Below are 21,877 nucleotides of genomic sequence, written 5' to 3' on the forward strand. Positions count from 1 at the left end.
GGGTTCTAATTGTCGTTATTGCACTGTCATTACGCAGCCCCATTTACCTACATTGTAATCATCCTGAGGGGGGTAAAGACACAGACTCAGACAGACATCGGTTCAAATAGTATTTGCTTTCTTTCAAATCATTTTTGAGAGTTCTGATTGAGCCTGTCTGTTCGCCAGATGGGCCGTCTTTACACATTTGGGACTATTCTGTTGGTTCCATTGTGCTCAATCAAGCACAGTTATGTTTTGTAGCAAAACAAATACCATCTAAACCCAGATCTGACGTAGACGGAGCTAGTGAGGCAGGAGGTTGTAAGCTAACATGGGGCTCTGGCATACAGTAGTGGTGATGGTTGTTGATGCCGGGAGTCACTGTAGAGCGTTCTCGCTTTTACCTTTTTTAGGAGGAGCGGGGGGTCAGCGGTCACCTTGATGGTCTAGGGGCCTGGGGGACGTTTTTAGGGGAATGGGGGGGGGCAGAAGGTTGGCGGGTTGCCAGGTACACGACCCATAGTCAGGACCCCCCCTCTCTTTCTCTCTGTCTCCTTTTTTTTATCTTTGTCTCTCCCTCTCTTTCTCCCTCCGTCTCGGTCTCTTTCTCTCGCACTTTCCTTCGCCCCTCCTCCCTCCCAGAGCGTCAATGCTCCCAGACAAACATCAGCCTGTTGCGTGTACAGGCCTGTGTCTGCAGGTGTGACCCTATAAAAACCCCTCTCTGTGGGCTCCCTCCATGCAGTGCAACACTGCATGCTTCCTATTACTTAGAAACACAAGACTTCGCCCCAAATGTCCTTCAGCTCAGCCAGGGCTCAGGAAGTGGCCCACAGTGACACCAGCCTTCAGGATTGAGCTACAATGAGTCATGTTCCTCGCTGTATTCTTCCTTTTTGTGATTCTAAAGGCTTTTTTTTTTTTTGGTCTAAAAAGTTATTTAAACTGAATGTTATTCAGCTAATGTACAGTAAGTTAATCTGTTGTGATGGGGAGATTGTGTGTCTGGAGGTGTACAAAGTTGTCTCCTTGAAGTCTGTAGCAGGTCATTACATAACAGACCTGTCTTACCTCAGGAATCCCCTCTAATGGCACAGTACAGGAACAGGAAGAGCGAAACCAGGGATCCACGTACTTTATGCACTTCTTAAAACACCCAGGGTTGGTGAAGTGGGGTAGGAAGGTAGGTGGGTGTGTTTTGAGTGCATGTCTTTTGTGTTTTGAGAGAAGAAGTGAATCTATTTCAGGTAGGCGAAGTATCAGAAAGCAAACATAAATTTACTGGGTGAAACTACAGTCTTGCTCCCCTGTCTCTCTCTCGATGCACCGTCAGCATGTACCCACTCTTGCATTTCCCAACGTATTTATTTCCATGCTTTTCATCCAGTTTCTTTCTGTTGTGTTTATACTGTCGTGGAATGGACTATGAGGTTAGGACATTTTACAGGACCGGATTCTGTTCTTTTCTAAAGTAAGCGAATGGGCTTACAAAAGTATTTTGCCTGAATGAAATCCAACCGACTCCTAATTGAGGACTGAGGCGTCTTTTTTTGTTGTTGTTGTAAGCGCTTTATACAAGGAACCAAATGTGCTGTTCAAATGTATTCGTTGGTTTGTTCTGCCGTACTGTTGGTATAAACCCTACGGCGGGCTTTTCATTTTTTTTACTTACAATGCAAGTTGCAATGTCATAATGGTGGTTCCAGCTAGTTTTGAGATCTGCAAAGTACCCGGAAGACAAAACCATCTGTAAGTCTGTGTGCAATTAGGTGCTTTGTGATGCGATGCCAGAGCCACGTTCATTGTGGTTTGGTTCAGAAATGCAGCAACTGGGACCAGATGTTTGAATGGGTCTCTGTAGTAAGTAAGCACTTTCTCTCTCCTTTAGATGAGTCTCTCTCTCTCTCTCTCTCTCTCTCTCTCTCTCTCTTCAACCTAAGCCACTTCATGCAACGATTTACTACCCTTCCCCGCAATTCTGTGTTCAACTTTCTCCCTGCCCTTTTCAAGCCAAATGTATTTATATAGCCCTTTGTACATCAGCTGATATCTCAAAGTGCTGTACAGAAACCCAGCCTAAAACCTCAAAACAGGAAGCAATGCAGGTGTTGAAGCACGTTGGCTAGGAAAAACTCCCTAGAAAGGCCAAAACCTAGGAAGAAACCTAGAGGGGAACCAGGCTATGAGGGGTGGGCCAGTTCTCTTCTGGCTGTGCCGGGTGGAGATTATAACAGAACATGGCCAAGATGTTCAAATGTTCATAAATGACCAGCATGGTCAAATAATAAGTCTGGGACAGGTAGCATGTCCAGTGAACAGGTCAGGATTCCATAGCCGCAGGCAGAACAGTTGAAACTGGAGCAGCAGCACGGCCAGGTGGACTGGGGACAGCAAGGAGTCATCATGCCAGGTAGTCCTGAGTCATGGCCCTAGGGCTTGGGTCCTCCGAGAGAGAGAAAGAAAGAGAGAATTAGAGAGAGCATACTTAAATTCACACAGGACACCGGATAAGACAGGAGAAGTACTCCAGATATAACAAACTGACCCTAGCCCCCCGACACACAAACTACTGCAGCATAAATACTGGAGGCTGAGACAGTAGGGGTCAGGAGACACTGTGGCCCCATCTGATTATACCCCCGGACAGGGCCAAACAGGAAGGATATAACCCCACCCACTTTGCCAAAGCACAGCCCCCACACCACTAGATGGATATCTTCAACCACCAACTTACCATCCTGAGACAAGGCAGAGTATAACCCACAAAGATCTCTGCCATGGCACCACCCAAGGTGGGGCGCCAACCCAGACAGGAAGATCACATCAGTGACTCAACCCACTCAAGTGACGCACCCCTCCTAGCGACGGCATGAAAGAGCACCAGTAAGCCAGTGACTCAGCCCCTGTAATGGGGTTAGAGGCAGAGAATTCCAGTTCTCCATTTAGCATGCTAATGTCCAAGATGGGCTGGTCCAGATCCATTTGAATCATGTAAATCGCTTTGCCTTTGTATTGAGAAGGTATGTTAACAGCTTCTATTGATTCAGTGGGAGAAAACGAGCTGAAAAACTATGGTCAATTAGCACTTGTTAACTTCCAGCCGCTCCCTATAGTTCTATTGAAGCACTCTAGCCCTCTGGTATACCAAGCCCTTCCTTGTTCCTATGGGTGCACCATGCTCCAAGACAACCACGACCTCCCTAATGTCACCAAGCTGACCCCCTCGAAAGCTCCAACTCTGCTTATATCACTACGTAATTGTTGTAGTTTAGCATCAGGGGACACACTATGGTCCAGTCCTCTGAATGACAGCATGGACAGATGGAATGTAATATTGACAACGACAGCTGATGGGTCCGTGCCTGTACAGGATAAAGATGCTGAGAAGAGTGATGTGTCCACGCTGTGGTATTATTACAGTCTCACACACACACACACACACACACACACACACACACACACACACACACACACACACACACACACACACACACACACACACACACACACACACACACACACACACACACACACACACACACACACACACTGCCCCATTGGAGGTGAATGGTTATGAAGGATGCTGTAGCCTGAAGCTTTCGAGGAGAGCTGGGTGATTGAGTTATCTGCTCGCTGCAGCTTCCCGAGCTAGCCAGGCCCCGGGCGGCAAGGCCACACATCAAGGTTATCTGTACATCTTGTACCCTTGAGCCCCGACTGGAGGCTGTGTGTGTGTGTGTGTGTGTGTGTGTGTGTGTGTGTGTGTGTGTGTGTGTGTGTGTGTGTGTGTGTGTGTGTGTGTGTGTGTGTGTGTGTGTGTGTGTGTGTGTGTGTGTGTGTGTGTGTGTGTGTGTGTGTGTGTGTGTGTGTGTGTGGCCCCCGTTTGTCTGAGCCGTCTGTCTATCATGCATCGGCTGACTCTTCCCCCTGGGAAGAGGGAAAGAACAGAGGGGTGGAGGCCATATACAGTAGTGAGTTTAAACATTTTCATATTTTGTTTGTACTGGTCCCCCATGGGAACGGAACCCACATTCAGCTGAGCCACACAGGACTGAGATGTGGGGGATTTAGGAGTGGTGTGGATGTGGGAGTGATGTGGATGTGGGGATGTAGGGGTGGTGGGGATATAAGGGTGGTGGGGATGTAAGGGTGGTGGGGATGTAGGGGTGGTGGGGATGTAGGGGTGGTGGGGAGAAACGGTGGATGGAGACACCAGTGGAGGAAACATCTGTGAACTAAAGGAGTGTCAGGGAATGGCTTATCCGAGGGGAAAATTATATTTTATACAACAGAAAATTTCCAGATTCGGACTGTCTCCCAATTGACACCCTGGTGCCTATTTAGTGCACTCCCTTTGACCAGGACCTGTAGGGCTCTGGTGAAAAGTAGTGCACTATATGGAGGATATGGTGAGATTTGGGACGCGGCCTAGTATTCAGCATTCAGGAAGTGGGTTTGTATTCTAAAGCTAAAATAATCCCTTTAGAGAGAAATGGTCTTGTACTGTTCGAGGCAGAGGGAGGTTCTCTCCAGTTGCCCATCATGTGTGTGTGTGTGTGTGTGTGTGTGTGCTCATTGTCCCGTTAACAGGGGCTGCTGTAGAGGTTGGAGGGGCAGCAGGTGCAGACGCCTCCACACACACACACACACACACACACACACACACACACACACACACACACACACACACACACACACACACACACACACACACACACACACACACACACACACACACACACACACACACACTTCCACAGAGGAAGGAGCAAAGCCCTGTAAATCCCTCAGACCGGTGCTCCGGAGCCCTCTTCGCCCTCCAAGGCCTGTCAGTAGCCAGGGAATACAGGGCTTTCTCACGCCAGACAGGCATCGCTTCTGTCTTCCCCCTGTCTCTTCTGGTGCTATCTTTTGACACACACACACACACACACATTCTCTCCCCCCCACCCCCACTTCTCCCTCTGCCTCGCCTCTCCCTCTATCTCTCTCTCCACTCTACACCCATGCTGACTATCTAGACATAGCAAGCAAGCCTCTGTTCTCTCGTCCTCAAATCTAATTTCTCCAGTCTTTCCTCTTGTGTAATTGGCGCTGTGTTTTTAGTTTTTATTCCCTACCTTTCAGACATGTTAGTCATCCTCAGTTCCCTTTTCCTGGCTGGCTGTCTCACCACTATCACCCAGTGCTATTTTAGGCGATATTCAAAGGGACTGTTTTGTTGTTTCTGAAGTTGTAAAGAAAAGTCTGACATTATGTTCGTGGAGATATCCTCATGATATCCTGCCTTTTTATAACAACCTCTGGAGATATGAAACATTTATAAAATGCTGTTCTGCTATTTATTAATTCAGACGAGGTGGGAGTCTGGGAGAGAGTTTATGGAATTGGATTGAATGTTGTGTAGAAAACACTATGTCTGAGATGGGGCTTACATGAACAATCACTTTGTCGGGAGAGTTATAAGTGTTTTGCAGGAGCCTCCGCCCTCTCTGACATGTGATCACTGGACGTATTAGTTAAATGTCACCTCCACATGTCTGGATTTCAAATCAAATCAAATCAAATTTATTTATATAGCCCTTCGTACATCAGCTGATATCTCAAAGTGCTGTACAGAAACCCAGCCTAAAACCCCAAACAGCAAACAATGCAGGTGTAAAAGCACGGTGGCTAGGAAAAACTCCCTAGAAAGGCCAAAACCTAGGAAGAAACCTAGAGAGGAACCGGGCTATTTGGCTATTTGGCTATTTGGATTTGGCACCACGGATGATTTCATTCGTTCCGGTAGGCAAGTGTCCTCTGTGTGTAAGCTCTCTACGAGAGCTGTGTTTATAGGTCAGGTACTGTAGGGTCAGACAGGGCAGACGACGCATATGTTTGTACTGGGTAGTTACTGTCCGGTACACTGTTGATGACTCTCAAATAGCACCATATTTCCTTTTCATAGTCCACTACTTCAGTCAAATGTAGTGTATTTTTTTTTTTTAAATATAGGGAGTAGGGTGCTATTTGGGACGTTGCCTCTGATTCCAGTGTAGTCACTAGCTAGGCCTTTAACCCTGCCTGAGGTACATGTTCATTACAGTTGACAGCAGTCTGAATGGGAGTCAGAGGCCTGGCGGTGGAGCCACGGACCCCTGTAGGACGGGAAGAAACCCAGGCCTTTATACCGAGGACAAAAGCGCGACGGGAGGGGGGGTCGTCACAATTTATGGTCTTTATGTAACCACACTGGCTGGGGAAAGGGGGCGAGGGGTAGGGGGGTGTAGCAGGGGTTGGTTGAGGTGAAAGAGTCGGAGGTGGTTAGGGGGAAGGTATAGTTTCGCCTTGTCTCATCTCACACCTGAAACAAAGACCTGCATGGGAATGAAACCGATATCCCCACTTTAGACTGGCTCTATAGGCCATAGTCATTAACATCCCCGAAGAAACAGCGAGGATTCCCTCCCCTTCCATTTAGTATCATCACCATTAGGTGATCAGGGAGTTCATTAGATTGCTGTAATTATCCCTCATTGGGAGCAGTCATGAGTGTTGGAGATGTCATTTATCTCAGTAGCTCTCCATACTCGAAGCCCTCCATACTGCTCCAATACATGTTCCGACTCGCACCCTTTTTGTCTCTCTCCAAGGATCCGGCTGCCGCGCACACGCACAACTTTATGCTGTTGAAATGGAATGGGGAATAATTAGTTACAGAGGTGGATTGTGAATTACAAAACCAATGTCTATTGTGCAGGGATCACACTGCACTCCCCTGTCTAATGTTCTTATTTTCTCATCTGTAACTGTTGTTCGTTAGGAGGAATGAGCCTTGCAACATTCAGAGAGAAAATAGTCGCAGGGGTCACTTCACGTTAATTGATCCCGGGTTGTTATAAGGAACACAGCCATTTTTCATCGTTAGAATGTTGAAGGAAAAGCTGGTCTTGGCTTCGAACCAGAATTGTGTTTTTCTAGAGACCCGAGGTGGCGGAAGGCAAGGCCGGCCTCCCTTTGACTGTGCTGCACAGCAATGTGCTGACCGGTGCCACTGACAGATCAAGGAGGAAGTCACTCGGCAGCCGTTGCCTGTGTGGTGTGGGAGCGTTGGTCTGTGTCACTCGATAGACGGCCAACAACTTCCCAGACAGGCCAGAGGCCACCATTTATTATCCTCATCTTAAAGTCACTGTGTAATCCGGTATGGTTGTCTTGTGTCCCGCTCCCTGCTATTAAATTCCTCATTTTCCTTTCTGTTTACTTTCCTCATGCAACTCTTAGGTCTTGCGCAGACCTTTCGGGCTTAGAAAGGGTTTTGGCATTCTTATTACCCGCTATATCTAGTTTTCCCCCAGGCCATTATTTTCCTTTTTGATTTCAATGGACAACTGTTTGGGACACCAGTAAATCGACAATGTGTCCTGTACCGGGTTTGGAGTGTTGCCAAACAGAGCCATTCTGTGGGCTAGCTAGTTTGTTTCATATCCTGCAGTCTATTGTGAAAAGGCTAGGCTCAGAGTTGATTGAATGTAAAGCAGGAGCTTTGAGAGGACAAGATGTTGGGAGGTCTGGGTATGAGGCAGTGTCCCCTGGAGTGGCTAATCTACTTGCAGAGATTTATATTGAGCTATTGTATTATGTCTAACTAAGACGACTTGCTGTTCCATTGCTGTTCCGGCGCATTACTGTGGTTTACTGTGTCTACATTCAAATACTATTGAGGTATTTCATTCTATCTAAAGGCTCTGGTACCTGCGGCACTGGTGCTGAGCCAGGTGTAGTACTACACTGAAGTAGAGCGGAGTCGATGAAGACGTTTCTGTGGTGGAGGCACAGTGACTGCGAAGTGTGACTACCTTCTGTGGTGGCTGTAGGTATGATAGACTGAGGACACTCCATGAATGTCGTAAAGGCTCGTAAATGGGAAACGGATGCATTTCAAACTGGCTACTAGTGATGTCCTCGGGCACTTGTAGCGTTTTTTATCCACTGTCTATGACAGATAATCTGTTTAGAAGCATCTGTTATTGCATTGTGACTTCAGAATGAATTTACCTTGGAGACATTGGGGAGCATATAATACCACTTTACCCCATGCAGGTCTTTCTCTCTGCAGTCGGCTTGGCTAGTCTATGATTTAGTTCAGTTTTTGTTATAACTTCAAACGCCTGGTTGTACTTGACCTCACTTCAAGAAAATAACACATTAAGAACCTTCAACTATTCTTATGAAATCCAAACCTCGCAAGACACTCCAAAGCTAATGTTTTCTTCTTCTCCTGCACAGGTGGCAAGGCTTTCTCCTTCGTCTCACACTCTCTCGCTCCCTCTGTCATTCGCTCTGTCGCTCTCTCTACAGGACCAAATATAAACCCTACCAACCCAAAAAGGACTGTGGGGTTGATGATATGCTAAATTAAATGGTAACACATACAGACCACAAACTCCAATTGGCTATACTTAAACTCCTTTAACATCATTCTCAGCTTTTTACCAAATTACTGTACGACAGACCACGTATTCACCCTGCAGACCATAATTGACAAACAAACCAAACAAAGGCAAAGTCTTCTCATGCTTTGTTGATTTCAAAAAGATTTTGGCTCAATTTGGCATGAGGTTCTGCAATACAAATTGATGGAGAGGGGTGTTGGGGGGGGGGGTGTACGACATAGAATCCATGTACACGAATAACAAGTGTGTGTTTAAATTGGCATAAAACACACATTTCTTTCCACAGGGATGCAGCTTAAGCCCCACCCTCTCCAACATGTATATCAATAAATTGGTGAGGGCAATAGAACAGTCGGCCTCACTCTACTAGAATCTGAAGTCAAATGTTTACTGTTTGCTGATCTGGTGCTTCTGTCCCCAACCAAGGAGGGGCTACAGCAGCACCTAGATCTTCTGCACAGATTCTGTCAGACCTGGGCCCTGACAGTAAATATCAGTAGACAAAAATAAGGGTGTTCCAAAAAAAGTCCAGTTGCCAGGATCACGAATACAAATTCCCTCTAGACACCGTTGCCCTAGAGCACACAAACTATACATACCTCTCCCCTCTTTTTGTGACTCCTGTCGAGTCACAAAAAGCAGAAATATAGATCAAATTAATCACTAACCTTTGATCTTCATCAGATGACACTCATAGGGCATCATGTTACACAATACATGTATGTTTTGTTCCATAATGTGCATATTTATATCCAAAAATCTGTTTACATTGGCGCGTTATGTGCAGTAATGTTTTGATTCCAAAACATCCAGTGATTTTGCAGAAATATTCATAATAAACATTGATAAAAGATACAACTGTTATTCACAGAATTAAATATAGACTTCTCCTTAATGCAATCGCTAAGTCAGATTTTCAAAAAACTTTACGGAAAAAGCATAATCTGAGAATGGCGCTCAGAACCCAAAACAGCCAGAGGAATATCTGCCATTTGAGTCAACAGACGTTAGAAATTACACCATAAATATTCACTCTGATGATCTTCTTCAGTTTGACAATAAATGACTGATTTGTTCCATAAAGTCCATCATTTATGTCCAAATAGCCACTTGTTGTTAGCGTGTTCAGCCCAGTAATCCATCTTCATGAGGCGCAGGCACTTCGTCCAGACAAAAACTCGAAAAGAAACATGTCAATCGATGTATGGAATCAATCTTTAGGATGTTTTTAACATAAAACATCAATAATGTTCCAACCGGAGAATTCCTTTGTCTGAAGAAAAGCACTGGAACGAGAGGTAACTCTGTCGGGAGCGCGCGTCATGAGACCAAGGCACTCTGCCAGACCACTGACTCAAATAGGTTTCATGAGCCCCTCCTTTATAGTAGAATCCTCATTCAAGTTTCTAAAGACAGTTGACATCTAGTGGAAGCCATAGGAAGTGCAACTTTATCCATGTCCCACTGTATTCGGTAGGCCAAGCTTTGAAAAACTACAAACCTCAAATGTCCCACTTCCTGGTTGGATTTTTCTCAGGTTTTCGCCTACCATATGAGTTCTGTTATACTCACATACATCATTCAAACAGTTTTAGACACTTCAGAGTGTTTTCTATCCAATACTAATAATAATATGCATATATTAGCATCTGGGACAGAGTAGGAGGCAGTTCACTCTGGGCACACTATTCATCCAAAAGTGAAAATGATGCCCCCTATACCGAGAGATGAACCTGGAGAAGAGCCCCCTAAGCAAGCTGGTCCTGGGGCTCTGTTCACGAACACAAACAGACCTCACAGAGCTCCAGGACAGCAACACAAATAGACATAACCAAATCATGAGAAAACAAAAAGATGATTACTTGACACATCGGAAAGATTTTACAAAAAAAACTAAGCAAACTAGAATGCTATTTAGCTTTAAAAAGAGAGAACACAGTGGCAGAATACCTGACCACTGTGACTGACCCAAAATGAGGAAATCTTTGACTATGTACAGACTCAGTGAGCATTGAGAAAGGCAGTCGTAGGCAGACCTGGCTCTCAAGAGAATACAGGCTATGTGCACACTGTCCTCAAAATGAGGTAGAAACTGAGCTGCACTTCCTGACCTCCTGCCAAATGTATGACCATATCAGAGACTCATATTTCCCTCAGATTACACAGACCCACAAGAATTTGAAAAAAACAAATCCAATGTTGATAACCTCCCATATCTATTGGTTGAAATACCAGTGTGCCATCACAGCAGCAAGATATGTGACCTGTTGCCACAAGAAAAGGGCAACCAGTGAAGCACAAACACCACTGTAAATACAACCTATATTTATGTTGATTTATTTTCCCTTTTGTACTTTAACTATTTGCCCATCATTACAGCACTGTATATAGACATAATATGACATTTGAAATGTCTTTATTCTTTTGGAACTTTTGTGAGTGTAATGTTAACTGTAAACATTTTTTTGTTTTATCTATATCACTTGCTTTGGCAATGTAAACATGTCTTTCCCATTCCAATAAAGCCCATTAAATTGAATTGAGGGGTAGGGGCAAAAAGAGAGAGAGACAGATGAGAAATCCTAGTTTCTTCTGGAGAGGAAAAGAGAGAGAGACCACTTGGTATTCTTTACCGTTTGTTGACTGTAATATACAATATTCCTTTGTCACTGTTTTTGTTTCATGACAAAAGTTTCCTGTCTGAAATGGAGTTATTTATTCAGTTATTCAGTGTGTTCCCCTGTATCTAACAAGCGTTTTTTTTGTTTTGTTGTTACGTTCGTTGTCAGGGATGTGGTTTTGAATTCTAACTTACCGTGTGGGCTTGCGTGAACAGGTGCGTTGACATGTTTTATTTTTTCTGTTAAAGAGCAGAACAAAAAAAACATTGTCCAATCCCTAGCTAGCAGCCGAGGTAGGAGCTCTAAGATCCTCTCAGCGCCGTGGCAACACAACGACCTTTAAGCAATATTCAGAGCTGTTCTGTACGGTCAGCTCGTGGCCTAACGCAAACCGCTAGATGCCCCTGCCGGCCTAATAGACTGCCGCCAGTCCACTACTTATCACAGCACGGCCAGTGAATGATGAGGCTACAGCCTGGCAGGGGACCTATTTAACACTAAACACTTCTCTATAGCGGTCTGGCTGAGGCTGACTGGCTGAACGACACTCTGATTGACCCTTTTTAAAGATGTTCTCGTCTTTTGAAAACGTTTTTAAACATCTCCCGGGCATTGGAAATGTACCCTCCACTCACAGGCTTTTTTTTTTTTTTGGGGTGAATAAAAGTCAGAGCTTGTTGTTTTTAAGTCCCTGATTTCGTTTTGAGGATGTGTTTTTTGAAGCTGATATTTGTAAATGTAGTCGTGTTTGCAGGATGCCATCCTACAACTTTTACTCGTTCCTGTGGTACATTTTGATCCCGGACTAATGTGTGCGTCTGTCTGCTGTGCGTTTTTGTGTTGCAGGTCCACACAGAGTGTCCCGGTGTCCGGCCAATGAGTTTGAGTGTCTGGGGACAGATGTGTGTATCCACATGAGCAGGCTGTGTGATGGGAGCCCTGACTGCACTGACGGCTGGGACGAGGGGCCACACTGTCGAGGTAACACACACGCGCAGCTTTCTGGGGTCCTTCCTAGTTCCTACAGGACACTGGGGCAGCCAATCCTGTTGCAGCCAGTGACTGTGTTCCTTTTCTGTTTGGTTCCACAATGCGACACTATGAACTCGATAGCTGTCTGAAATGACAACGTATTCCCTATATAGTGCATTACTTTTGGCCAGGAAATAGGAGGCTATTTCAGACAGCCAATATGTCCCCTCTGTGTGGCTCTTATCTTCTTCTTTTTTGTCTGGTTCCACAATGAGAAGCCTCAATAATGTCCTCTCTATGGCTCTAATTAATATCAGGGATTGGATTTGATGATGGGATTCTCCTCCTTTCTGTCGGCCCGGTTGGCTGTCTGGATATATGCTCCGCTCTGCCAGCCAGAGCCGGGGAAGTGGCCTCAGAGCCTGGGCTGATTTAGGGCCTCTAGGGCCTGATTTGATAAATTAATGACTCCCCCCAGAGTGAAGAGGCGCTATTGTGATAATGGAGGCCGTCTCATTAAAGCAGCTGATAGAGGAAGACTGTGTTTATTGGAAAAGAGAAGAGATTAAAGTTGGGGGGGACTGGAGAGATAAAGAACGAGAACAGAGGATTCATAAAGCTGAGGTTGAGTGATATTAGTCAAAATGTTTGATGCCATGGTGTTTATAATACTGGGACATGTTTTTGTTGGTTTGGTGCGTTCCCCAACAACAAATATTGACGCCAAACAAACGGGTGTCTGCTGGCCAATGTCCTAGAACACCAACGGGCTCTGGAAAGACCCGTGCACATTAGAACTGACAGGTACACACAGTCCTATCTCATACGGAGAAAGATATGGCCTCTCTTTGTTTTTCTTTGGAATATCTTTTTGGTTTTATGCATTTATAATTCGGCTTTAGTTTTGTCTTTATAATTCCGCTTTTTAAAAATGTGTTTATTACTTCTGCTTTAGTTTTGTCTTTATAATTCCGCTTTTTAAAAATGTGTTTATTACTTCCGTTAAAAAAAAAAATGTGTTTATAATTCCGCTTTTTTAAAATGTGTTTATTACTTCTGCTTTAGTTTTTAATGTGTTTATAATTCCGCTTTTAAAAAATGTGTTTATTACTTCCGCTTTAGTTTTTTGTTTACAATTCTGCTTAAGTTTTATGTGTTCATAATTCGGCTTACTAGAATTCTGGCAGGAACACATTGAGCAGAAATGGGGGGGGGGATAAGAGTTGAAGTGACATTTGTGTGATGTAGGTTAAAGGGACAGATTCCCTGCCTTGCGCAATGTTCCCGCCGATGATGTCATCGAGACATGACCCGTAGCGCCTGTCCCCGGTCGAGCACACTGGTCCATCTGTCCCCGTGAGGATGGACTACCACACCACACACCAGTGACAGTGTGTTTGCCAGAACTTTCTGCTGCGACGTTGTTTGAGTGCGTGTGTGTGCGTGAGCCCTCCAATTTCATGAAAAGCCTCACCATTTCACAAGCATCCCAGTGTTTGCTTGAACGAACTGCCGGCTTACCCAATCCAAGTGGACCCTAGCCTGGTGATGATGGGTCAAAGCGCACTTCTGTCATTCGCTGTGTTCAAAGAATTATCCAGAAGTTATTGACAAGGGGAGTGAGGGAGTCAGAGTAGGAGGCAGGCAAGGGAGGAATTTATCACAGTACAATACATTTGAGTGACAGGGTAATATGGTGGAGCTAGGTTTGGGAGGTTGAGGAGTGGTGGAAGGGTGTTTTTAAAATGTGGGTTATGGCCAGGTTTTGCCCTGCCTGTGTTACTGGGCAGCTGAGGCTTTCACACACATCTCTGCCGATTTAAAGAACTTCCGGCAGCTCTCTTTCTTGCTCTCACTCTCTTTCTCTCTCTCTCGCTCTCTTTATCTCTCTCTCGCTCTCTTTATCTCTCTCGCTCTCTCTCGCTCTCTTTATCTCTCTCTCGCACTCTTTGTCTCTCTCTCGCTCTCTTTATCTCTCTCTCGCTCTCTTTATCTCTCTCGCTCTCTCTCGCTCTCTTTATCTCTCTCTCGCTCTCTTTATCTCTCTCTTTATCTCTTTCTCTCTCTCTTTCTCTCTCTCGCTATCTCTCTTTCTCTCTCTCTTTATCTCTCTCTCTCTTTCTCTATCTCTCTTTCTCTCGCTCGCTTTCTTTCTCTCGCTCGCTTTCTCGCTTTCTCTCGCTCGCTTTCTCTCTTTCTCTCGCTCTCTTTCTCTCGCTCTCTCTCTCTTTCTCTCGCTCTCTCTTTCTCTTTATCTCTCTCTCTCTTATCTCTCTTTCTCTCTTTATCTCTCTTTCTCTTTATCTCTTTCTCTCTTTCTCTCGCTCGCTTTCTCTCTTTCTCTCGCTCGCTTTATCTCTCTTTCTCTCTCTCTCTTTATCGCTTTCTCTCGCTCTCTCTTTATCTCTCTCTCTCTCTTTCTCTCGCTCTCTTTACCTCTCTTTCTCTCTCTCTCTCTCTCTCTCTCTCTTTCTCTCTTTCTCTTTATCTCTCTTTCTCTCTCTCTCTCTCTCTCTCTCTCTCTCTCTCTCTCTCTCTCTCTCTCTCTCTCTCTCGCTTTCTCTCTCTGGGGACTGAAGAGGCCAGTTAGGGGGCAAGGCCTCTCATATAATCTCCACACTAGTGTTTAATTGACAGGGAAAGAGAATGGGGTCAGGGTAGTGTCCCTCTCTGCTCCCGTTCCACAATGGAAACCCTCCATGATTTATGCGCGCCCTTCTTTATAGCCTGATCCCTGATCTGTTTGTGCCCTTATGGTTATTGGCAAGACGGCACCAACAGATCTGCGACCAATAATAAATTCCAAGTCATTTTTGAAAGGAAAATGGATTGAAAACACCGGCAAACCTACTTGAGGCAAGAGATTTTGAAAAGTCGTCATGTTAATTTGTATGCTCGATTCTGGGTCCAGAATGAGTTTATTGTCTTGTCATTATGGTTGTGTTGCGTCATGTTTCTCTGTCTGTCTGGCTAGTCAGGAACTAGGCCGGACAGTGTGGTAAAGCTGGGTTTATGACCCACTAGCCCCATTCTGTTATCACTTTTCATTCCTGGATTGTTGGTGAAGATAATATCAGAGTCTTGCAGTATAGGCTATTGGTGGCAGTTAACGGAATCAAAAGATGAGCCTGTATGCTGTTAATATTACTGCTTGTGTTTTTTCTGTACGCGTGAACATTCTAGGTTGTGCAGGTGTGCCCTCGCGTGTGTATGTATGTGGAAGGTTCGATAACGCGTTGCTTTGGGACTGGACGCCTTGAGTCTGTGCAAGATCTGGTGAAATGTTCAGTGTTCAACCCGGTGTCCAAGATCTGTCTCTGTTTGAAGGCTGTGGGTCTTCCAGTAGGACAACGACCCCAAACGCACATCAAAAGCACCCTGAGTTGGTTCAAGATGAAACGCTGGACTGTTCTGGAGTGGCCAGTGTCCGAGTCCAGATCTTAATCACATCCATGACCTATGACTCGAGCTGAAATGTGCTCTGCTGAAAAGGGCTCGTAGAAAGGTACCAAGCTTATTATAGCTACAATGAGCATTTGTTGGCGGTTAGCTTGGCCAAAGGCTGTGCAACCAAGTACTAGCTATGGGGTGCCAATACCTTTTAATTTATTTTCATTTTAAACTTAACGTAACAAAATATAATTGGTTCTGCAATGTTGAAAAACAAAATGACAAAGTGTGAAGATCAACAGTTTTTCTTCATTGTCAACTTATTTTAGAAGAAATGGGAAATTATTTAAGAAAAGTGCAAGGGTGCCAATATATTTGGCCTCAACTGTATAAGGGTAATTGAGTTGCTAATGGCACCCAGCAGTACCCCGGTCAGCCGTCAATTTGAGTTAGTCAGTGAGAGGGAATGAGCTAGCCTGCAACGTCACTTCCTGGAGTAGCGCAAACTGCGTATGTTACAGTAGGGCTCCATGAGACGCCATCTTAACCAACTGCATTTGGCTTCAATGTGCCATTGAGTCTCCGCACAGGAAGGAACGGTGTCACGCACAGGCGGTTGGCGGCACCTTCAGTTGGGAGGACGGGCTCGTGGTACTGGCTGGGGAGCAGAAGAGGTGGAATGGTATCAAATACATCCAACGTTGGTTTCCAGGTGTTTGACGCCACCTCCGCTTGCTCCGTTCCTGCCGTCATTCATGAGCAGTCCTCCCCTCAGCAGCCTCCACTGGTATCACGTGATCGATGGCGTTGTCCATTCATGTGTACAGTCATTAGTATGCATGCATACACGAGCTAGTCTGTGGCTGTTTGCCACTCTTATTAGTTAATCCTCCTGTGTGTTTAGCACATACTGCCGGTGTTTGGGTCTGTTTGCTCACCCTCTCTGGCTCTCCCCATTCCTCCACGGAGATCGCAAACAACGGCCTACGCCAGTGGAGGCTGCTGAGGGGAGGACGGCACACAATAATGGCTGGAACGGCCTCAATGGAATGTCATGGAACACATGGAAGCCTGTGCTCCAGAAAATGGCACCCCTATTCCCAAGCTCACCACTTTTTTGACCAGAGCCATATGGGACCTGGTCAGAAGTAGTGCACCACATAGGGAATAGGGTCCAGGTGGAGGATTAGGATTCCTCCTCTGTGCTTCCTTGTTTGGGAGAGCACTCAGCATCTCTCTCTCTCTCTGTGTCTCTCTCTCTCTCTGTCTCTCTCTCTCTGTCTCTCTCTGTCTGTGTGTGTGGAGTTGAGGAGTCAGAGATCCTGCTCCTTGCTCACAGAGAAAACTACCTGGACTACCAATTGCTTTTGAAGTATTGGAACAAATCCATATGATTTTGAGTGAAATGTATTATAATAAACATGAAAAGGTGAATGTAAGAAACGCTCATAATTTAAAATAGGCTACATGTCATATTAAACAGCATATAAACAGTCTAAATAGGTCAGGAGCCAGACAGGGAGCCTAAGAAGGAACGGAAATGAATTATTCAGGATATATTATTTCAAGGCTATAGTCTACCAAGAAATACATTGTGAAGCATTTGCGAGTGCAACACACTAGGCCGGTAGGGACCTAAAGCCCTCAGCATTTAAACAACATTTAGTTGCATTAAATCATTATAGTCTATACATTGAGCATATAGGCTGTGACTTACTTAGAATGAATAGAAATACAAATTAAACGCAAAAATGTCTTAGGCTACAGTGCCTTTTGAATTCATTTTTAGAAACACCGCTTTGGCCAGAGTCTGTGGCTTCAGGCTCATGCGATGGTGCCTGGAGAGCAGGCCAGCAGTAGAGAGTATCCTCTCCACACTTGCAGAGCCACTGGGGATGCTAAAACACCCTTTTGGCCATTCTTGCCAGACTGGGCACAGATGCAAAGTAATATTCATTTTTGGGAAAAAATCTATAAATCTATAAGTAGGCCTGAAGGTTTTTAGGCAAAATAACCCAGTCAAAACGGAAAGCTCCTTGAAATATTGGAATATGCCAATGAACAAACAAAATTAAGGAAACTTCAGACATCTGATTTAGTTTATAAATACTTTGCTACGTTGACACAGTTATCTACCCACCTCGTTAGTTTTCTTCGAGCATGTGCACGTGTGTAGTAAGGACACCATCGTGCTTTCGGGATGTCTTTTCAGATTCCACAATGATTCTTCAGTTGTGGACACGACATCACCACACTCCCTCTCTTGGTCCTCAGTCCATCACCACACTCCCTCTCTTGGTCCTCAGTCCATCACCACACTCCCTCTCTTGGTCCTCAGTCCATCACCACACTCCCTCTCTTGGTCCTCAGTCCATCACCACACTCCCTCTCTTGGTCCTCAGTCCATCACCACACTCCCTCTCTTGGTCCTCAGTCCATCACCACACTCCCTCTCTTGGTCCTCAGTCCATCACCACACTCCCTCTCTTGGTCCTCAGTCCATCACCACACTCCCTCTCTTGGTCCTCAGTCCATCACCACACTCCCTCTCTTGGTCCTCAGTCCATCACCACACTCCCATCACCACACTCCCTCTCTTGGTCCTCAGTCCATCACCACACTCCCTCTCTTGGTCCTCAGTCCATCACCACACTCCCTCTCTTGGTCCTCAGTCCATCACCAGTCCATCACCACCTCCCTCTCTTGGTCCTCAGTCCATCACCACACTCCCTCTCTTGGTCCTCAGTCCATCACCACACTCCCTCTCTTGGTACTCAGTCCATCACCACACTCCCTCTCTTGGTCCTCAGTCCATCACCACACTCCCTCTCTTGGTCCTCAGTCCATCACCACACTCCCTCTCTTGGTCCTCAGTCCATCACCACACTCCCTCTCTTGGTCCTCAGTCCATCACCACACTCCCTCTCTTGGTCCTCAGTCCATCACCACACTCCCTCTCTTGGTCCTCAGTCCATCACCACACTCCCTCTCTTGGTCCTCAGTCCATCACCACACTCCCTCTCTTGGTACTCAGTCCAACACCACACTCCCTCTCTTGGTCCTCAGTCCATCACCACACTCCCTCTCGTGCTCTTGGTCCTCATCTTTGTAAGTCACTTTGATTTAGCCCCTGCTGGGCCGGGGGCGTGCCCTGAGCTCGTGAAGTGAGCGATACTGGAGCGGGAGAGAAGGCCGACGCTCCAGCCTTTAGGAATCTCGCTCCGCTCTCCAGTCAAATTGGGCAAGCTCCGTTCCTCGCTCCACTCCAGCTCCCCTCCACTCACATACTCGTGTGTGTGTGTGTGGTTCAGGCTCACATATCGCATACTTATAGACAAGTCTCCCTAACCCCTGACATTAGAATTCATAGACAACTCTCCCTGACCCCCCCCCGTAGTCCATCCATGTGCTCTCTAAGTTGTTTTCTAGACATTTAGATTAGTGAGAGGGCTTATGCCGGCCCATCCTCGGTGGAACTAAAAGGATCACTGTCAACGTTCTGACATGCTTGTTGAGCACTTCAGGCTGGTGTGTGTGTGTGTGTGTGTGTGTGTGTGTGTGTGTGTGTGTGTGTGTGTGTGTGTGTGTGTGTGTGTGTGTGTGTGTGTGTGTGTATGTGTGTGCGTGTGCGTGCGTGCGTGCGTGCGTGCGTGCGTGCGTGCGTGCGTGCGTGCGTGCGTGCGTGCGGCATGCTTGTTGAACGCTGACTCAAGACAACAGTGTGACGTGTTTCCTCAGGTCATTAACCCTGGCTAAATGGCTGAAAGAGGACTGCTGTTGAAAGAGTCCTGTTGTTGACTGGTGCCTTTTTCACTATTGGTGCTGTCGACTTTAACACTCCAAGGCCTGTGGCAAAATGTCTATTCGTTGCAGTGTTCTGTATGGAAATGAAAGCAATAGAAGTCTATCTATTTCTATGGTATTCTGCTCTCATCTCCTCTCTGGCACAGTGGGGCACAACAAACACTTCCATTCTATAGTAATTCTCTGGCCACTGACTCTGCATGCATGTATTCCGTTTCTGACTCTGACTGTTCCCTGAAGGAGTGTTGTTCTTTGAGACTAATGTTTTGCGGGTACTATTTAATGAACCTGCCAGTTGAGGACTTGTGAGGCGTCTGTTTCTCAAACTAGAGACACTAATGTACTTGTCCTCTTGCTCAGTTGTGCACCGGGGCCTCCCACTCCTCTTTCTATTCTGGTTAGAGCCAGTTTGCACTGTTCTGTGAGGGGAGTAGTACACAGCGTTGTACGAGATCTTCAGTTTCTTGGCAATTTCTCGCATGGAATAACTTTCATTTCTCAGAACAAGAATAGACTGATGAGTTTCAGAAGAAAGTTAATTGTTTCTGGCCATTTTGAGCCTGTAATCGAACCAGTCTAAAGAAGGCCAGTTTTATTGCTTTTTTAATTAGGACAACAGTTTTCAGCTGTGCTAACGTAATTGCAGAAGGGTTTTCTAAATGATCAATTAGCCTTTTAAAATGATCAACTTGGATTAGCTAACACAACGTGCCATTGGAACACAGGAGTGATGGTTGCTGATAATAGGCCTCTGTACGCCTATGTAGATATTCCATTAAAATTCTGCCGTTTCCAGCCACAATAGTCATTTACAACATTAACAATGTCTACACTGTATTTCTGATAAATTTGATGTTATTTTAATGGACGAAAAATGTGCTTTTCTTTCAAAAAACGAGACCATTTCTAAGTGACTGCAAACTTTTGAATGGTAATGTATGTTTAGATTAGAGACAGCTTGGAATTGAGGTTCTTCGGGCAATATCTACATATTACAGTACTGATTGTGATGGTTAACGCTAGAGGCTCTGGCTAAAGGATGGTGAGGTGGTGGCCTGGGGCTGATGTTGGCTTGGAGAGGTAGCACCCTGGCGCTCATTGGCACGGTTTGCCTCTGTGTGAATGTTAGTGTTAGTCATTTGGCACAGTGTATTTCAGTGAATAGGTGTGATCCGGGGCACACACATTGTTAGCCTGCGGCTCTTCCTCTCAGCGAGACCACACAAAAGACACAAAAGGGCCATTGTAGCCCCGGGTGCCCCACAGGCTTTACATAACGAGGACCCTTCAGTGGGTCCAACCACGGTTTGCGCCGCTCTCCTCTGGCCAGCCCCAACGGCTCCGCCATGCTGCTAATGGTCCCCTTTCAGCTCTGGCTGTCCCCTCAGCATGGTTGGACAGGGCTGTGGTGTGGACGTCCCTTCCCTCTCATTCAGACCATTGTTGAGCACTGACTGAGAAGATTCCACTTCCTGTGCGATACCATACTGTCCGCCCATTTTGATGCTGTTCTACTCAACCCTACTGCGTAAGATCGTATAATCTGCTTTGGCGCTGCATGTTTACTCATCTAGGAAGTGGGGTTATTTGAGGATTCCATGCTCTGCAAGCTTGGTGATGATGCTCCGACTCTGAGAGTGTTCAACACACTTCCTTGCGCGCGTGTAGTTAGCTGTGTTTCTTGGCAGTTCTTTGCTGGTGCACTGCAGTCTTCTCTCAGACAGACGCCATGCTGTATGTGGCCACATCTCTCATTACCTGCCTTTTATGATCAGGGCTGTTTTGAGATTGTTCTCAGGAAGCTTGCTGAAGACTGCAGCGAGCGGAGACTGCGGCATGTGTCGTTTCATATCCTCATCTACTGTATGAGCCTGTAGTGGGAGGTTTACAGTGAGACAGGCCCACTAGCCCTGCTTCCCAATCAGCTCATCTGTCACTGTACTGTAGACCACCATACACTCACGCACCCATAACTCTGTGGAGATCAGGTAGGGTGACCGTACTGTATATCTCTGGGTTAACCCAGTTTCCGACATACCCTCCATTATTCCTTCTCTGGGAGGAGGTTGGGGTTTTCCCTTCTGTCGATCAGGGCCTCAAATGACCCAGGAGACTGTGGTGTGTGTGTGTGTGTGTGTGTGTGTGTGTGTGTGTGTGTGTGTGTGTGTGTGTGTGTGTGTGTGTGTGTGTGTGTGTGTGTGTGTGTGTGTGTGTGTGTGTGTGTGTGTGTGTGTGTGTGTGTGTGTGTGTGTGTGTGTGTGTGTGTGTGTGTCCAATTGTATTGGTGACATGCACATATTTAGCAGATGTTATTGTGGGTGTAGAGAAATGCCTGTGTTCCTAGCTCCAACAGTGCAGTAGTATCTAACTAAATCCTTGTGTTCCTAGCTCCAACAGTGCAGTAGTATCTAACTAAATGCCTGTGTTCCTAGCTCCAACAGTGCAGTAGTATCTAACTAAATGCCTGTGTTCCTGGCTCCAACAGTGCAGTAGCATCTAACTAAATGCCTGTGTTCCTAGCTCCAACAGTGCAGTAGTATCTAACTAAATGCCTGTGTTCCTAGCTCCAACAGTGCAGTAGTATCTAACTAAATGCCTGTGTTCCTAGCTCCAACAGTGCAGTAGTATCTAACTAAATGCCTGTGTTCCTAGCTCCAACAGTGCAGTAGT

At 45.9% G+C, this 21,877-nt stretch overlaps 1 protein-coding gene across 2 annotated transcripts in view; it reads left to right on the forward strand.

Annotated features, from left to right (window-relative positions):
- LOC118360336 (low-density lipoprotein receptor-related protein 1-like) overlaps nt 1–21,877 on the forward strand; it is a 146,179-nt gene that overhangs the window by 40,738 nt on the left and 83,564 nt on the right. For both annotated transcript variants that reach the window (XM_052482449.1, XM_052482450.1), the window contains exon 3: nt 11,888–12,022. In XM_052482449.1, coding sequence (XP_052338409.1) covers nt 11,888–12,022 — 135 coding nt within the window. The remainder of the gene's footprint in view (nt 1–11,887; nt 12,023–21,877) is intronic.

The sequence above is a fragment of the Oncorhynchus keta genome, chromosome 27, assembly GCF_023373465.1.
Source record: "Oncorhynchus keta strain PuntledgeMale-10-30-2019 chromosome 27, Oket_V2, whole genome shotgun sequence".
NCBI lineage: Eukaryota > Metazoa > Chordata > Actinopteri > Salmoniformes > Salmonidae > Oncorhynchus > Oncorhynchus keta.